Genomic DNA, 19,765 nt, shown 5'->3' with positions numbered 1-19,765 from the left:
GATCTGCCAAATTGTTTTCCCAAGTGAGTGCCAAATGTTTTTATAGGCGTTTTGGAAAACACAGAAGTGAAGATAATTCCTCATTCCAAAGAGCTTACAGTTTACAGTAGATGGAGAGATGCAATTAACATGTATACATTAAAAGTATAATTAGGGCCTCCCTGGTGGCGCAGTGGTTGAGAGTCCGCCTGCCGATGCAGGGGATACGGGTTCGTGCCCCGGTCTGGGAGGATCCCATATGCCGCGGAGCGGCTGGGCCCGTGAGCCGTGGCCGCTGGGCCTGCGCGTCCGGAGCCTGTGCTCCGCAACGGGAGAGGCCACAACAGTGAGAGGCCCGCATACCACAAAAAGAAAAAAAGAAAAAAAAAAAAGTATAATTATAGGGCTTCCCTGGTGGCGCAGTGGTTGAGAGTCCGCCTGCCGATGCAGGGGACACGGGTTCGTGCCCCGGTCTGGGAAGATCCCACATGCCGCAGAGTGGCTGGGCCCGTGAGCCATGGCTGCTGAGCCTGCGCATCCGGAGCCTGTGCTCTGCAAGGGGAGAGGCCACAACAGTGAGAGGCCCGCCTACCGCAAAAAAAAAAAAAAAAAAAAAAAAAAGTATAATTATAATATAGCTTATAATTAAGAGTCAAACCATGCAACTCTAAATTAAAAGTGGATCTACACAGTCATACATTTTTAGAGCTGGAAAGGAAAAGAAATATATATACATTCTCTCTATATATAATTTGGACATCTTTCCATGTCAGTACATATACTTAGGTTACCAATAAATGCTCATTGATAAGAAACTCATTCAACAAATTATGATATAGCTATACAATGGAATACTATGCAACCATTAAAAAGATATGATAGGGCTTCCCTGGTGGCGCGGTGGTTGGGAGTCCGCCTGCCAATGCGGGGGACGCAGGTTCGTGCCCAGGTCTGGGAGGATCCCACGTGCCGCGGAGCGGCTGGGCCCGTGGGCCATGGCTGCTGGGCCTGCGCGTCTGGAGCCTGTGCTCTGCATCGGGAGAGGCCGCAGCGGTGAGAGGCCCGCGTACCGCAAAAAAATAAAAATAAAAATAAAAAGATATGATATAGGTCTTTATGAACTTATATGGAATGATGTCAAAATATATTTATAAGCAAAAAAGGCAAGTTGTTGAATAGTGTATATTAATTTTTTTTTTTGGCCACACTGCATGGCATGTGGGATCTTAGTTCCCCAACCAGGGATCAAACCCTTGCCCCCTGCATTGGAAACGTAGAGTCTTAACCAATGGACCACCAGGGAAGTCCCAATGTTCCCCTTATCTTTGGTTGGTGTGGATTTGATTTAACCAGTTGACAATTAGAAGACACTAGGATTTTTCTAATTTTTTATCATTTGAAACAATATAAATACTAGGTAAATCTTTGTGTATATCCATGATGATCTCCTTAAAATAAATTCCTAAAAGTAGAATAGTAGGTGAGAGGTTCATATCTGTAAGTTTTTGGATTTGAATTGCTAAATCCTTCTCTTGAAGGCTGTAACAGTGTACACTCTTCCACTAGTGCCCAGGCTTCTGGATTTTATTTGTACTGTGCTTGGAAAAGTCTTCCCTACTTGAGATTAGGATACTTTTTACTAGTGCGTTTTTCTAGTACTTTTATGGTTTCCTTGTTTTATCTTTCAATTTTGTTCCATCTGGAATTAATTTTTATATAAGGAATTAGTTCACATCACCTTTCAGATATATTCTTCAGGAATATATTTTCCAGCATTTTATATGTGTTCTTTAATTTTGATCTTCTTTTTCTACAAATGAGCAGAGTCAACAGGCTTAAGTACAAATATGTAATTGATGCTAAAATGCACCCCTTCCAGCATGTCTAATGATTTCCAGCTTTGTCTCAAGTGAACTAAATCTATAAAATCTATTCTTCTTATCACTAACATCGACACATTCATTTTTCCATGTATAAATGTCAAGGACTAACTATTCAAATAGATGTACAAACACCAATGAACAAAGATATTGATGCCACTGAAACTAAACAATGCAGTCATTTGAAATGTTCATTCATGAGCTCAAGTACAAAAATCCAAGTTCTGGGGTTTAGGAGTGTCAATGCATAATGTCCAAAAAATCCAGTTTTTGAACATCAAACCTATGAGAGGAAAGACTGGGGGTTCATGATAGCAAGATATGATGGGCTACAACAGGGGTCTCAACTGTGGGAACCCAACTTTCCTGGGAGATCCACAGAAAATGTTAGAGGGGTGATCTTTGAGGTTGGTCTTAAAATTGAGGAGTGGTTCAACATTTGAAGAGTCCAACATTTGAAGATTTGGTGACTGGTGTTTCAGGCAGAGGAATCAAGTGTGCGAAGGTGGTTAGGCTTGGAAGGGGCTTCTTAAAGTCCTGATACCATCTTTCTCCACCCCTCCCAACTTCCCCTCATCAAAAGGAGGGAAGGATATGATGCCCGACTTACTGATTGATTATTTGAACTCATTCGCAATAAATGTATTACTCCAACCCTGCATATACATTTTATACCTTCTTATCTTTAATTGTGTAATAAAAGGCTTTACTCTCTTTAAAGGAACTTCAGACAAAAGCAAAGCAGGTCAGGAGATTTTACGGGCGATAGCCAAATGACCTAATTTAGTCCTTTGTTGGTGTGGTGGCCTGGGGTACCAGGTAGCCTTGGCTTCTCACCCCTAGAATGCCTGCCTTCACCTGCAGAATGTGATATTCTCCTTTTTGTCAAGGCCTGGACCCTGCCCTCACACAGGCCACCTTCTTCCCCATCTTTCCAGCTACACTCCCAGCCTCTTTTCCTTCCTCAGTCCAAGCTCCCTACCTCCCACCTAGTCCCAATACACCCAAATCACTAGAATACTTTTTAAAGTTTTTTTTCAATATTTAAGAACTTAATCCTACTTCCTCTATTCCCTGAGTCCCAAGACTCTGCACATTTAAAATTAATTAAAAGATTTTAATACCGGAATTCCCAGCTTAGCAGCCATCAGTGTATATCCTTGAACCTCCCATTTAACACGGATTTTCTGAAAAGCATGCTGTGTGTTGTATTCTTTAGGCGGTGCTGGAGTTGTCACAGACCAGCTCACCAGAGCCACTGTGCTCATTTCTTCCCAACTCCACGTTCAGTGATGTCACTTTGTTAACGTGAAATAAGCAACAGTGGGAGTATTTATATCACAGAAATCAGCAAGTGCTACAAAATCAGGGCTTTCAACAATCAGAGCCGATTGTTAAACATTTACCAGCACACCACTGTTATAAGGATTCTTTTGGTTTCCAGTAATAGAAATTCACTTGAGTTAGCATAAGCAAAAAGGGGAACTTATTATAAGAGGCAGCGAGTGAAGTGTCATGATGCCTATGAGAGGGTAAACAGATTGGCCTTAGGAATTAACTGGAACCAGGGACTTGAAAACCATCAGAACTTTCCATTGCATCTCTCTGCCCTTCTCTGCTTCATTCTTTTGTTCTTGTTACAACTTGCTTTCCCTCGTTTCCAATCTATATGAAGGGAAACATGAAAATCTGCTCTGCTCTAAGTCCAGTCACCTAAGGAGACTGATCTCTGTCCTGGTCCCAATTCCAAATTCTCAGGAAGGAACTTTGATTGGAAGAACGTCCTACTGAAATCAATGCCTGGACAGGGTGAAGGGATGGAAACAGGCAGGATCACACTGTAACAACATGCATGAGAATCAGGGAAAAAAAGAGGCTCCTAGAAAAGAAAAGGGATGAGGCAGTCAACCCAAAAAGTCCACGACATTTATAAAGACCTTTTCTCAGCTATTAACAGCTCTCACCATCACCACCACAGGCTCCATCAAAGGAGTACATGTACTTACTTAGTATTTATTTAACATCTGAGCACCTTATAATAGGAAAAAGGAGCTGCTCTAGAAATTATAGAGGATAAAAGATGATTAAGACTCCATAATGGCTGCAAGTAAAAGAAAAGTCAACTTAAAATGATTAATAAGGGAAATTTTCTTGCCTAACAAAAAGTCCAAAAGTAGGATGATTCCAGAATTTCTTAATTTAGCAGCTCAGGACCTACACTTTTCCATATTTTCACTTTGATATGTTTAGACTAATGTTCTTATGGACACAGGTACCTGTCACAGTTGAAGTCATCAACATCACCCGCCAAACGAAAAGGGACAATTTCGTCCCAGTGCAGGTCTTTTTTAAGACTGAAGAGACTTTTCTCAGAAAGCCCCCACCAGCAAACTTCCCTTTCCAGAATTAGATCACATGCCCATGCATGAACCACTCACTGACAAGGGGAATGGCACCACCCTGGTTGACTTAGACCGACTGGGACCTAAGTCCTATAAGGGAAGGAGAACAGTGGAACAAAATGGGGAGCTGGAACAGAAGGAAAACAATTGATGGAGGCTACCACAGATGCTTGCTGCATCTGAAGGGGTGCAATCAAAGAGACAAAAAGACTCTGACCCTAAGTTGCATTTCTCCAAGCGCTTTTGTCTCATTCAACCCTCTGACCTGCCACGTCACTTTTACTAACCCTGGCTACAGACCCTTCCACTGGGACCTGGTTTTTATCTCCCTGCTTCCCTCTTTTAGTTTACACTAATTAGTAGCAGAGTTGGCTCCCTGCCTGATGTTCTCACTGCTAAATCAAGATTTTGAACACATGAAACTTCATAGTGACAGAGAGCCCTAATAAACAAAGACAATTATAGACAACAGGCCCCTGTAATCAGGCAGCTTGAGGGTCTGCCTGTGAAAGAGGCCAAGCTCAGAAGATAAAAGATAAGAACTAGAAAACAGTACTGTCTGGGATTATAACATTTTTGTTTTTGTTTTTAAGTATTTCATGCACTTCCTTTTGTTCACTGAGTGGAAATCTGCAGTGAGAAATGTTATGCAAAAAAGGACAAGTATAATTTTTTTTTTGGAATACGTCTTTTTTTTGCCAGCTTCTCTGGGCCTCTCTAATAACTTCCAGTCTCATACAAAAAAGTTCGGTTTTCTATTTCCATCTGTAGCTTTGTGAAATTTAAAGTGCAACTCTTCTTTACAGTAAAAAGTGTCTATAAATGTACACTTCAGTTGGTATTAGATACTAAAAAAAAGAGGAGGGACATTTTCTCCCTTTTGTCTCCTTCACTACCCCTGCATGTTTGTGCCTGATTTGTATTTCCTCTTACCCTCCAATGCACCTCTGTGACCATATGTTCCTGACAGATAGAGAATATCCAGGTGGCCTGGTACTTGGAAACTTGTCAGATGTTATTCAAAGCAATAAAGAACACATCATACAAGTCTTTGGTATATTGTTACAGGGAAACCCTGTTTAGAATTCACTAATTGGGAATTTGTGATAATTTGAGGAAGGGCTGGCTGAAGTTAACCTTTGTACTATCTATGGAAAAAAAAAAAGAATTCACTGCAGTTCTGAATAGTGTAAACAAGATTGGAAAGGGAATAATTATCTACTTAAAAGAACCAGTTGTTTTGAAAAGCTTTAGAAGTATCCTTTTACATACAAACAGGGTAATTATGATTTAAACAAAGGCTGGCCTGTTTCTAAGGCTTCTTTGAAATGTCAATTACAAATTACTCATGTTTATTCACCAAGGCAAAACCCACCCCTGTGTACCAGGCAACAGTTGGTTAGCTTGCTTTCACTTACTCTATTTGAAAATAATAAATCTCAAGTTCTTTTAAAGTTGTATAATTTAATTCAAGCTTTTCACTAATCTAGACAGTTGGTCCATCCTTTAGTGTCTGAGTGACGATTTACTAATTGCTAGCATACAACAATCATGAATGCATAGAGTGACACCTGCCTTCACTAACGTAGTGGAATAGCTGGCGAATACAGAAAATGACAAAGAAAACTCCTCCAGAGCAGTGGCTCCTATTTTCTAACCTACTGTAGTAAGAAACACTTTTTGCATTGATTGCAACTCAGTACACACACACTAAAACAAAAACAATACTTACCTTTATTATGTGCGACACTGTTATTTTCTATTCATTCGTTACTAAATGCTAGTCACTAACCACTAAATTGATTACACAATCTATTAATGGGTCGCTGTTTTGAAAACACTACCCTGGAATCTGTTGGGAGATAGTATTCTTTTGTGAGAGAAAGGGATGGCGGTGGTGTCACCAGCAAAGCCCATTAAAAATTCCCAGGAAATAAAAATAGAATCTGGGTAATAAAGTCTAACCTTTTTTTTCCTTTTCCTTTGTGCCTTGCCTTGTTGCAGTTGCAAATGGAGTACTGCGCGCAGCAGCCTCGCACGCGGCACTGCAGCCCAGAGCTGCTAGTACAAAATGGCCGCTTGGACACCTCAGCTCGGTGGGCCGCGCGCAGAAGCTCTGCGCCCGACACTGCAATTCAAGATGGCGGCGGCAGCAGGCCGTGTGCAGAGGCGCTGCGCCCAGCACTGCAATCGGGAGCCTTGCGCAGAGCAGCTGTGCCGGCCCCACAAGCTCTCTGCCTCCCTCCCTGCTGACAAGATCCCTATACAGCAGCCCTGCCCAGAGCCTGCTGGGAAGAGTGTGGACTCTAGAGCGAGAGGTCACACCTCCCCATTCTTTGATCAAAGAAAAAAGCTTTCTTTCCTTTTGAACCAAACTCAGTCTCATTCTGTTGGCTCCAATGACACCAGGCAGGAGGACCATTTTGGGGGCCCTAGGCGGGAGGGTCAGTAACAGTGGAAGGAGCTGTAGCTATGTGGTTTTCTTGATGGTGTCCTCCCCCAATTCTCTCAAAACTTTGGCCATCAACCTCACTGCTCTAGTCACTACTGCCTCCTATTCCTCAACATTCAGTACAAAGCTCATTCTTACCTTCACCAACCCTTTCAGCTAAGTTTCCATTTCCCTTCTTTTTTCAAAAGCCCACCCTGAGTTTCTGCCTAATCTACTGATAGTTGTCCAGCCTTACTCACTGCAAATGAGGCAAGATGATGCTATAAGGCCTCTCCACTGAACAGCGTCAGCCCTCCCCTGCTTTACTTAACTGCTCCCATCTCTGCTCAGCTTCTGACCCTTGGCTCCATTTTCCATGAACAGTCCTTCTCTAGTCTCTGGACTCAGTTTGGTATTTGGTGTCTGGTCTCTCAAGTTCTTATCTAATCACTGTTCATTAAGAACATGGATAATGTGTTATCATCACGGTAAAAACAAAATCTTTGTGATCAGACAAAACCCAAGACCCAGCTCCCCAACTCACCAGCTCTATGACCTTGGGTATATCATTTAATTTCCCTGAGCCTCGGTTTCATCATCCATAAAATTGGATGCAAGTTTGTGAAGGGTAAATTAATCCTTATAAAATGCTTACTTTGGTGCCTGGCATATAGCAAGCACTCTCTAAATGTCATCTATTATCAGTATTATTATTGTTGCTGTTATTGCTACTGGCTTGCCTCTCCTTCCACCAAAACCACACCACCCAATCTTGGAGGGCAGAGGTTCAGACTTTGAGACTATCTACCGTGTAGTTACAGTTTCCAGTTCCCCTATTCCCCAACCCCCCTCCAAACACCTCCTATGTGTATACTCTCATTTTTTGCCACATCCATCTCAGTTAAAACCTTCCCTGGGCTTCCCTGGTGGTGCAGTGGTTAAGAATCCACCTGCCAACGCAGGGGACACAGATTCGAGCCCTGATCAAGGAAGATCTCACGTGCCGCAGGGCAACTAAGCCCATGTGCCACAACTACTGAGCCTGCGCTCTAGAGCACTCGAGCCACAACTACTGAGCCCATACACCACAACTACTGAAGCCTGCGCGCCTAGAGCCCGTGCTCTGCAACAAGAGAAGCCACCGCAATGACACACCCGCACACTGCAACACAGAGTAGCCCCCGCTCGCCTCAACTAGACAAAGCCTGAGCAGCAATGAAGACCCAACACAGCGAAAAATAAATTAAATTTTAAAAAGAATATATTGTTTAAAAAAAAACAAAAAACTTCCCTGCATCCCATAGTTCCCACCCTCACAGTTCCTGACAAGAGTTGTGATGCTTGATGTAGGTGGACATTGCTACACACGTCAGTTCTGACCATTTAGTTGCATGGATGGACCACAGATAGGAAGCAAGCCCAAGAATTCCATGCCTCCCCACAAGCAAGCTACCCAAACAGGTTACAACCTTCTACCATAAGAACCACAGTTGCCCAGGTTTATCCCATTCAGCAAGGACAGACTGAAGAAGGGACTGTTATGAAGCCCAGGGGCCCCACCTTGACAGCTCACACAGACTCTGAATACAATGAACACCAAGCCACAACTAATGTTTGCAGCCCTAGTTTCACGAACTATCTCCCACTTCACGTGTTCTGTACCTTGCTCATTAATTCAGTTCCAATGAGCCTGGCCATGCTTTTGCTCCTCATCCTACAATGCCCTTGCCTTATTCCTCTGATTCAGTGTATTTCTCTCCTTGGCTTTGGCTGTCCTCCCAGCTGTGTTTGGTCTGTTTTTCGATTAACGTACTTACAAATTACCCTAATTAATCCCTTCATATTTATAGCCCCTGGTTTAACTCATCCATGATTCCTTCTTCCAGTGGACAGCTATCTCCCACCCCCCAACTCTGACCTGTGCTAGCCCCATAGATGAGACCATGAAAAGTAGTAGTCTTTGACATACATGACTTTTCAGATAATAGTTCATTGCTTATATTTTAGACCCACAAGCAACACATTTGGGGCATGGACCCATCGTACTCTCTTATCTAGAATACAGTCATCGTCCTCCTCTTCCTGATGAGATTTTATCAGCTTGGCTATCACTTATGGCTGTGTGGGAGGTGGCAACTGACTTACCTTGAAATCAGGATTTTTCCATCTTCAGAGAATAATGGCTAAGATCACAGTAATTAAGAGCCCAAACTCTGAAGTCAGATGACTTGGGTCTAAATCCTGCCCCTGCAACTTACTACTATATTTTGAGTTTGTGTTTTTGGCTTTTGGTATTTGGGTTTTGTTTTGGTGCTATTTAAATAAACAAGATAACGAGCATCTTGATCATATAAAGTTAGAAATATCAGAATCATTCACTAAATTTTAGATATTGGCCCCTGCCCTGCTTTCTCTGCCTCTACTTTCCTCAGTTCCTCCCTTTTGCATTCATGAATCCCTCTGCATATTGATTCAACTGCATTATTTATCTGCCATGCTGTCTGGCCCTGTGCTGGGTCACAGAGATACAGATAAGTCATGGACTCTATCTTTAAGGGTGGAGATATATATATATATATATATATATATATATATATATATATATATATATATATATATATATATGTGTATGTGTATATATATATACACAAACAAATACATGCATTAAAATGCAACTTGAAGTTGTCCTCTTTTCACTTGCAGCCTCAGACCTGTTCCAATCCTGAGGAAATCTGAATAAGACAGTCTCCACAAATAAGCTCAGAAATGTCACCCCATGTCCTGGATTCTAGTGGCCTAGTTCCAATGGCTGGGGCTTCCACATTGCCTCCCGGGTATTTTTGTTGCCATTAGTTAAGGAACTTGAAATTATCAGGAGTAACTCCCAAGCCCACAGTCATAGCTCTGTTGTATCTCTCCTAATACCCCATAAAAGGCTCACTTCTTAGTATTAAGCTGCAGTCTTTATCAATGTAGTATCCAAGTCCATCCCTAACACTTAAACCCTTCTTTGAACTCCAGCGCAGAGCCCCTGCTGCTTATCTTGTCCTTGTCAGCCCTCTTCTCTGGGATCTGGGCCTTGTTTTATATCCCACTTGGGGTTCTGCCATCCTCCAGAATAGCCACCCATTTACTAGGCCTGCTTGAATTCCCCACCACCGGGGTCCCCGCCTAACTGGAAAACTCAGCCCCAACTATGTCTGGATTGCGGCTAACTTTCAATAAAGACTCTTTCTTTGACAAATTTGAGTTAGGCTCCTCTGAGCCCTCTTCTCATCCAGATCTCAACCTTGGCGCCCATCCTATCTTTGGCTGCCCAGTCCAGTTTTAGCAAGAATTCTGCAAATTAAGTTTAGTGACAGTCCCCCACCCTTGATATCTGAGCACCCTTGACATCTGATCAAGTTCCTCATCCTCTACCTCTGCTGTATAAGTCCTTGGTCTGCCTTTAGCAAGAATCATGCCAGGTCAATTTAGTAGAAATCCCCCTACCCTTGATGGCTCCTCTTAGTAATTTTCCATCCACTGACACCCTTACCCTGCTCCTTGGTTATAAATCCCCACTTGAACTTGCTGTATTTGGAGTTGAGCTTGATTTCTCTCCCCAGTTGCAATAGACTGGACCCCTATTACAAATAGTCTTGAATAAAGTCTTCCTTATCATTTTAACACATGTCAGAATAATTTTTTCTTTAATACTTGTCATGCCCTTTGGACAATAACCACGGACAGCCCATGGCCTAGCTGTCCTTCTGGTCTACTCTAGGAATCCAGTCTCATTCCAGCTCCTCCTCACCAGCCCCAAGCTGACACATGTGCATCAATACAGCTCAGGTAGGGAATTCCCTGGCGGTCCAGTGGTTAGGACTCCATGCTCTCACTGCCGAGGGCCTGGCTTCAATCCCTGATGGGGGAACTAAGATCCCACAAGCCTCGCAGCCAAAAAAAAAAAAAATACAGCTCAGGTAGAGCCACCTGTAAGTATGGATCTGGAGAATATGAGCCAATTCTATTCCAACCAACATTACCTAATTCATTCAGTCAATCAGATAATCAAAACATATGAATAAATTTAAATAGTTTCTAAACATAAATATGTTTTCAAGGAGGTTCCTTATTTGTATTACAGATATAAACAAAATACATACACTCAAGGCATAAAGTATCTGTCTTGTGCTCTTCTGAATAAAAAATCACAGTGGATGCAGATCTTTGATGCTCTAATGGTGCCATAAACAAATTCACTGGCCTGTTTTTGGACAAAGAATTATCTGAAATTTTATCTCTTGCATTCCAAGAATGTTTTTATTGTTAGTATAGAGACTTTATTGTAAAACCCTCCTCACCTAGAGCTCTAGTGATTTTGTGTGTTTTATTCATCTCTTTCATTTGGCTTCAAGTAAGGTAAGGACTGGATAAAATTCAAAATTTACTGAATTTTATGTTAATACCAGGTCCAGAATTTCCTTCTTGAATATCTCCCTTCATTGGGGTTGTTAATGAAGTGTTTTGAAGGAAATGGCGGGTCACCCATTCATTGGTTCTCATGGCTTTGCAGTGGAGGGTGGGCCTTTCCCTGATTTGGCAACCTCCCATATTCCTTCGCCTCTGAGCTATTTTTCTCTTCTTAGTACTGGCTGGTGATTGGTGGTGTTCATTTTCACTCTCCTTCCAAGAGGAGGCTCCGGAGTTAGATACTTCACACTCAGTAGTATCACTGTCAGGTTGGTTCTGACTCACCCGGCTGAATTCAGAATGGTGCCTCGCTCGTCTTTGTTTAAGATATGCATTGACCAAAGACACTTCTGAGTCTTCTGAAGTCCCAGTTACAAGAGTAAGTTGGTTCTGCTTTGGTTTTGTCATCATTTGCAAAGAATCCCAGGCACCATCTTTGTTTTGCCGCTTATAGGAAGTATCTTTGCTTGCTAACAACAATGAAACAAATCAACAAGTTAGGCACACTGCTGGTTACTATAATCTCATCTTACCTAAAAAGGAAGCCTATGGCGTGGGCTCACTCTTTGCTGCCATTTGCCAAGCCACCACTTTTCCCCACTCATTTGCAAGTGCTGGCAGCTGACTTCATTTGCCAGTACCATACCAAAACTCCTAAAAACCAAAAGGATCAGACAGATGCTTGACATATTACTTTTGAAGTTTCATGGACCCTTGATATAATATCAAGGGAAAGGTCTCCAAACTTTTCCAGAGAAGGACCTTTTTACCTTTGCCTTGACGGCTTAAAGATGCAAGCATGTATATGAATGTGATTTGGGTAGCAGAAAACTAAAAAGGATCTTCTCTTTGTACACTGGTATGCTGGAGTTGGCTCACACCAGCCAGTTCACAAGAACTGATAAACTTTCAGGAATTTTGCAAGATGGCTGTTAAACACAGCTATTAGTAAAAATTAAATTGTATAAACTCACCACTAAATCAATTTGTTACAAATAAATGTAATAAATACTCAAAACTCATCACTTCCTAAATTATTTTACTAGATTTTTATTGTGAGGTTTGCTCTTGAAGCTACTATTTATGTCTGTTGTCTCTGGATATCGGAAATACTATGCAATGATGTGCTACTGTGCATCTCTTCCTAACTCCTATGTTCAGTGACATCATGTTGGTAACCTGAAATTAGTTTTGGTGGGATAAAAATCAATAAGCACTAAGAATCAGGTCTTCATTTATGATTTTGTTGATTGTCTAGACTTAAAGTAATGGAGAGCATGTTACTGACATAGATTACATTTAAAGGTGTCATGCCTATAGCCGCTATATTGTAAATAGCACCCAAAAATGAGGAAATATTCTTCCAGAGTATTCTAAAACTATTATCCAGCTCAACAAAGATGTCATACACATCATTAACAACCAAGTTAAGTTCCAACATACATCTTTCTGTTTCTTTCATCTTACTCCTTAACTTAAAGGAAAGTATCAATAACATGCATATTAGAACTACACTCGTTCATCTATTGCAGCTATAGGTTGGCTAAGGCTATAATCAAAGAAAGTATTTTGTGAGAATCAGTGGTCTATATGGAATTTACCATAAAGTGTATTATGTGTTTTATTATTTGTAAATTGTCTGATACACATCCTTTGTATTAGTAAAAATTTTTAAATGATATATACACACATTTTTGGAGAGCCAGTTGTTAGACATTTATCAGCACACCACTATTTATAGGCTATTGAAAAAGATGTCATATATAGCTCATAGTCCTGTGGTAACATTAGCAATAAATGTGTGTGAAAGGCAAGCTGTGTGACGGGAGAATGCTGAGAAATGAAAAGACAGCTTGAGCTCTACCTACCAGTGATTTATAGCCTCTAGCAGCTTTGCTGAAGTAGCTAAGCAGTCCTTCTGCACCAAAGCAAGGTGTTCATCCAGTGGGCCACCACAGGTCTGGGGAGGCTCTATAACACTCTTGGCTATTTATCTCTGTTGTTTGCTTTCCACACACAACACATATTTCTCTCATCATAGTCCAATATCAATATGCACTGGCTCTCACCTTTACTTAGTGAACTGCTTGTCCCATTGTCTTCATTCTTTTTCTTCTCAGACATCTGTTTCAGAAATATCGATTAGTAACAGTGATCTCAGTTGGTTGTTTTTCCCTCATATTTACTTGTTAAGAAACACTATTGCCTTGGGCCCTTTGACAATGTCTAATTTTAAACAGTGCAGTTCAATAAATACTTACTGAGTTCCTATTATTGTGATCATACTTCTGCTGCCCATTAAGAAGACCATGCTTTGATAGCAGGATCTACCAAAATGTTTTGAACCCAGCAAAATGGAACAAAGATTGAAAGAAAATAATACTGATGGGAAGCTATTAGTTACAAAGTTTTCTTGTACTCACTGATTTTATAGAGAAATGTCGCTTAAATGTCATTTAAAAACAGATATGATAGCACTAGGGTTAGTTTTAAATTACTTTTTTTTTGGCCATGATGCACAGCTTGTGGGATCTTAGTTCCCCGACCAGGGATCAAACCCACGTCCCCTGCAGTGGAAGCGCAGAGTCTTAACCACTGGACCGCCAGGGAAGTCCCAGTTTTAAATTACGTTTTAAAGGACATTTTATCAGGTCATGTTATGATAATTCTTTAAGATCTTTATATGAATTCATAGACTTATATCTCCTAAATCCTTCCAAAACTTTCCTCCACAATGCAACCATAATATATTACCTGTGAACATGGCAACTAGAAGAAATTGATTTCTTTGAATAGTTCCAATTTCAAATATTCTGCCCCAATACTCCATAAATATATTTGTCCCATTTTTCACAGGTCCTACTTTTTGATGCTGAAAATGGTTTTGCTAAAAGATACACATACAAAGCAACTCTTTCAAAATATATCAAGTACGTTAGAAATACTCATAACACTTTTGGCACATAATAATTCTGGGAATCTATCACTGGGAAATAAACTCCAAAAGAGAGAAAGTTTTATGTACAGAAATATTTATCCCGATGTAATTAGGGTAATATAAATACAAAATTCAAAAGTAGGCTCAGACCTCCCAGGTGGCACAGTGGTTAAGAATCCGCCTGCCAATGCAGGGGACAAGGGTTCGATCCCTCCTGGTCTGGGAAGATCCCACATGCTATGGAGCAACAAAGCCTATGTGCCACAACTACTGAGCCTGCGCCCTAGAGCCCCCAAGCCACAACTACTGAGCCCCCAAGCCACAACTACTGAAGCTCTCGTGCCTAAAGCCTGTGCTCCACAACAAGAGAAGCCACTGCAATGAGAAGCCTGAGCACCGCAACAAAGAGTAGCCCCCGCTCACCGCAACTAGAGAAAGCCTGCGCGCAGCAACGAAGACCCAATGCAGCCAAAAATAAATAGATTAATTAATTTTTAAAAAAGGAGGCAATAGTTAAATAAATTATGATGTAATCATACAATATATAGTTGTAAAAATTATAATAAAAGTACGTTCTAACATGAGGAAATAAATGTTATATTAAGTTAAAAATCAAGATGCAAATTTGTATATGCCATATGATCACAAGTTAGCTAAAAATATGAAAAGAAAAAAGACTAAGGGATGTACGCAAGTGTTAGCAATAGTGGCTTTGAGTGTTGAAACTGATTTTTTTTCCTTCTAATTCTTCAAATTGTCTACAATTAGGGAAAAAATGAATTTATGTAGAAAGTCATACTGCCTCTGGGTTGAAAAGTACCACACTTGGTTATTCATAACTGCAATCTAAGATCTTTGGTCCATTCCTTTCTTAATACCTGATCTCCACAATGGTAGGCAAGTTTCTCTAACGAGGTACCTCTTTGCTTTTTGGGTTACTGAAATCATTCTCTGAAAGCTTTCAGAAATCCTCTTTTAAGATACCTCTTTTTTAAAAATGTTTTTGGGTGGCCTTATTTTAAATTTAAAATGTATAGAGACGATTATTAAAAGATTAGAAGTTTATGAACCTTAAAAAGTTAACAGTAGTTGATTATTTCTATATAATCTGGAGTGGTTTTTATTTCATTTTTTCTACTTTCCTATAATTTCCACATTTTCTATAATGGGTACTTTTGTAATTCAGGGGGGAAAGTGTTTTAAAACACTTATTAGGTTTATATCTTTTTCATGGAAAGCTTCCATATTTGACTTGATGTCAAATCAAAATATAATCACAAAATCAAAAGAAAGATTTTACATCAAGCTAAGTGGAATCATATGAACTGTGGTTACCAAAAGCATTTTATTAAGTGTCTTTGTGTGAGACTCAGTTGAGTGAAAACAGCAGAAGTGCCTGCCCTGAAGTGTAGGGTAGGACAGTGGTGAGATCTGGGCTATGGCTCTGCCTTTCTTCCACTGTGATTCTACCAAGCCACTTAACACCTCCTAAGCTCAGTTTCCACATATGCAAAAAGAGGAGCCTGGACTGGTTTTGTTTGGAAAAATTCCAGCACTAGTTGTCTGAATAAATACTAAAAATATATATAAACTAAATATAGTATATATAATCTCTGAGAGCAAAAGGGTACGTGCATCTTAGATAGTGGCAAATCCAGAGGAAATCAGTGTGCTTCATGTTTGAGGATAATTACCACCACATTTCCATCACGCTTTCACCATTACTTCAAGGTTTGTAAATAAATGTTCATAATTTAGCAGAGAAAATGAAGTTCAAAGTGAAGGAAAAATTCCATCCTTTTTGACTAGCTCTCATGTGGTTCTCAGATTTCAAATCTGGGACCCTTTAGAAGAAGCAGTTGAGTGGATTATAGCTGCCATAAGGGTACAAAGTGAAAGACAAAACCTCTAAGATAATTAAGGTTTTAATCAGCACTGAATAGATATAATTCAACATTTCAACTATGCTATGAAACAAACAAATGATATGGCAGGAAACCTGGGTCTATTCTCCTCTCTGTCATAACCACTCATGTGACATTGGACAAGTCACTTAATTTCTTTGGGCTTTATCAATAAAAAAACAAAGGATGGATACTGATATCTTACTTGCCTACAAGCAGGAGGCTGGACCATAAGCTCTCTTGAGGTCCTTGAAGCTCAGGGCTCTATGACTCCAAAAGCTGATGCCAGCAAGGGAGCAGAGAAAGAACTTAGACCTCTCAAGGGGTCTTCAGGATGAAATTGCCAAGAATGAATTTCAATTTTTTGTTAATTTTCTAAAGTAGCTTTTCTTGCCAGGCTAGACAAATTCAATGTACTTAGCTAGGGAGTCTGAGACATGTATAAGCTATCACTATTCTAAATATTCTTTTGGCAAAGTATCTATCTTAAGCATTTAGACTTTAGATGAAACTTCTTTTTAGGGGGAGGAGGTGACGAGGGGAAGAGTCTTTGATTATTACAATGGAATCCAGCTGGCATAGACATAACAAGCCTCCTCCTCTCCATCTAGAGCTGATACAGCGTTCAGCCTAGCTGACCATTGCCAGCCTAGTGCTCTGGCTGTAAAGCTAAATGGTGGTGGTTTTATTTTTTGAGGTTTTTTTTTTTTTTGCGGTACACGGGCCTCTCACTGTTGTGGCCTCTCCCGTTGCAGAGCACAGGCTCCGGACGCGCAGGCTCAGTGGCCATGGCTCACGGGCCCAGCCGCTCCGCGGCACGTGGGATCTTCCCAGACCGGGGCACGAACCCGTGTCCCCTGCATCGGCAGGCAGACTCTCAACCACTGCGCCACCAGGGAAGCCCAGTGGTGGTTTTATTAATCATCAGCCTGGTAATAATGGTCAGCAAGGATTCCACATCAGCGATTTATAAGAGCTCAGTTACTCATAATACGTGGGAGCATCACAGCCCTGATTAAGTTGGCTATCTCACTCCTTAGGATGGCATTTTTTTCTGCTAGTAGGTGGTCTAGAGTGGTGACTTTAGCTCTGTTTAGTTTAGTTCTGTATCTTTTTCTATGTGGAGAGTGTAATGCCTCATTCTAAAAACCCAAAATCCTACAACATGTAACCTATAAATATGACAACTTCTGTATCTTTGATTAGAATCACACAGCTACAAAAGGAATTTGGAGGTCATTAACCAGTAGGGAAGTTTATCCCAGTATTACTTAGCATTTGGACAAACTGAGAACAACCTAAATATCTCAAAATTGCAGATTTGTTATGGTGCAACCATAAGACAAAATTATGCAGTCGCTAAGAGTGCTGCTATGTAAATATAATTTGAGGAATGATTACAATATAATATTAAGTTTTAAAAAGCAGGTTATAAAAATATATAAAATATAATGTCAACCGTCTAAGATCAAAGATAGACAGATGAAGAGAGAGATACTGTGATACAGAAAAAGAAAAAAACTAGAAGAACATACTCCAAAATGTTAACAGTGGTTATCTCTAGGAAATAGGATTACAGTAGTTTAAATTTTCTCCTTCATCCTTTTCTATATTCTTGGGTTCTCTAGAATGATACTGCATTGTTTTTAAAACTAGAAGACAAACTTTTAAAAAGTAGTTTCACCAATGTAAAATAAATTTATTTTATGGAAAATCCCCTAGTATACAGTAAATATATTATTTAAAATGGAAAAGGATATCCTACCCAGACAGAAGCCCGAGAGAACAGCATCAGGACGAACGTAATGACAAAATACCAAAGCAGGAAGTTCCCTATTGTCCCGCAAGAGTCATCCTTCTGGCATTCATAATCTTGATTTGGAATGGTAAAATTTACAGGTATGGGGGGAGGACCCACCTCCCAAAATAAAGAAAAAAGGTCTCCCATGATGGCTTCTTGCTTTGAAAATAAAACATGCTTAAAGGGATGAAGAAGACTGGGAAGTACTTCACTCCATGTGTGTGACAACTTCCTTGGCAACCTATTATGACATATTCTTCAGTAACTATGACAGGAACTGACAAACATTTCTTGGATTACTAAGTTTTTGGAAGATTTGTCTAAATCACTTCTATGAAAGTTTAAGGTATATGCCCCATATCTCAATTAGGTGCATTCTGCCATAATCTTTTTTTCTTTTTTTGTCCTGAAACTTGTATACACGGTATTTTCTTTAAATACAGTATTTTCATGTGTTTTTTTTTTTTGGCTGTACCGCATGGCATGCAGAACTTGCCCAACCAGGGATCGAATTCATGCCCCCTGCATTGGAAGCGCAGACCACCAGGGACCACCAGGGAAGTACTTTAATGTCTTTAAAATCTAAGTCTCTGAGGTATCCATTCATTTTTTCAGTCTCTTTGATATATATCATTGTAAATTAACATACACAGTTCTAATGTATGATTGACTGAATTGTGTTCCCCCAAATGCCTATGTTGATGCCCCAAGCCCCAATTTGGCTATAATTGGAGATAAGGACTTTAAAGAGGTAATTAAGGTTAAATGAAGTCGTAAGGATGGGGACCTAATCCAAAATGACTGGTGTTCTTATGAGAAAAGGAAGAGACATAAGGGATGTGCAAGCACAGGGAAAAAAAAGGCCATGCGAGGACACAGAGAGGAAGGGGCCACCTGCAAGCCGAGGGACACAAGGCTCCGGAGAAACCAATCCTGCTGGCACCTTGATCTCAGACTTCCACCCTCTACAACTGTGAAAAAATTAATTTCTGTGGTTTAAGCCACCCAATCTGTGGTATTTTGCTATGGCTACCCCAACCCTAGCAAACTAATACATAATGCCAACAATACATCTAATTGAGGTAGTCATGTTCCTTTTTAAGCCTTGAATAAACGCACAGTAATTCATAGATTACATTAAGAGGAAAAACATAGATGTACCTGTTATGAATTACATCAAACATGCACAATTTCTTCTTATGAAAGAGTCAGACATGGGTTGGGGAGGAAACTTGTATTCTAATTTTGACTGTACATATGCACAATTTTCAAGTTAGTTCATCTCTATATCTAAAACTAGAGCAAAACACCATTGCTGCTAAGGCAATCTAAAAAGTATAAAAACTCCACTTCAAAAAAATGGGTTAGATCTTTAAGAGCACAGCATACCTGCAGATTTTCATTAACATGCAATACCACGAGGAAACTTCATTTTCTTCTATTGGACCTTAGGAGCATTTTAGGAAAAATTTTTGGTCACTGGGACGTACAAGATGTAACAATCCGTTAGCTTATTATGACACGGCGTGATGTCTTTATTAAGAGGCACACTTTGCATCCCCACGAGCAAGTCTCCAGACCCTGCGCACGCATTCTGGACCATGCCGGTCTGCTTTAGGCCCTCGTCGCCTCCTCCAGGAAGCTCGCGGGGATGCAGGGCTGGGCCCGCCGCGACTCCTCGGGGTTCACTGCGCCCCACCTCACCTGCCTTTCTAGTGAACCTACCGGCCTCCCCCGGGCTGAGCTCCTCCAGGCGGTAACCAGGGAAGATTTTATTTTCACATCCCCACGCGGCTCAGCGGCACATTGTGGGCATTTGTATTTGTTAGATAAAAGCAAACTGAACTCCCTGATGAACCTTTTCCTCAGGATTAGAAATTCTTCCAAAGAATATGCAGGAAAAGTAAAGAGTGTTTTTATTTAAAAAAAAATACCTCAAAACCACTAAGAAGTTTAACAAAACAATTTGTTTTTT

General features: G+C 40.5%; 1 protein-coding gene across 1 annotated transcript; it reads right to left on the bottom strand.

Moving 5' to 3' along the window:
- Window positions 1-3,712: 3,712 nt before the first annotated feature.
- On the bottom strand, window positions 3,713-17,937 carry SSMEM1 (serine rich single-pass membrane protein 1; the record flags this gene model as incomplete). Its single annotated transcript, XM_081244144.1, has 4 exons — window positions 3,713-3,738; window positions 11,039-11,617; window positions 13,217-13,271; window positions 17,755-17,937. The coding sequence occupies 3 exons, from the start codon at window positions 17,935-17,937 to the stop codon at window positions 11,115-11,117; spliced, it is 741 nt and encodes a 246-aa protein (XP_081100270.1). The 3' UTR covers window positions 3,713-3,738; window positions 11,039-11,114.
- Between the last annotated feature and the right edge of the window lie 1,828 nt (window positions 17,938-19,765).

The sequence above is a fragment of the Mesoplodon bidens genome, assembly GCF_964165515.1.
Source record: "Mesoplodon bidens genome assembly, chromosome: 9".
Taxonomy (NCBI): domain Eukaryota; kingdom Metazoa; phylum Chordata; class Mammalia; order Artiodactyla; family Ziphiidae; genus Mesoplodon; species Mesoplodon bidens.
Note: the sequence above shows the minus strand (reverse complement) of the source record. Positions and strands in the feature narration are given on the sequence as shown.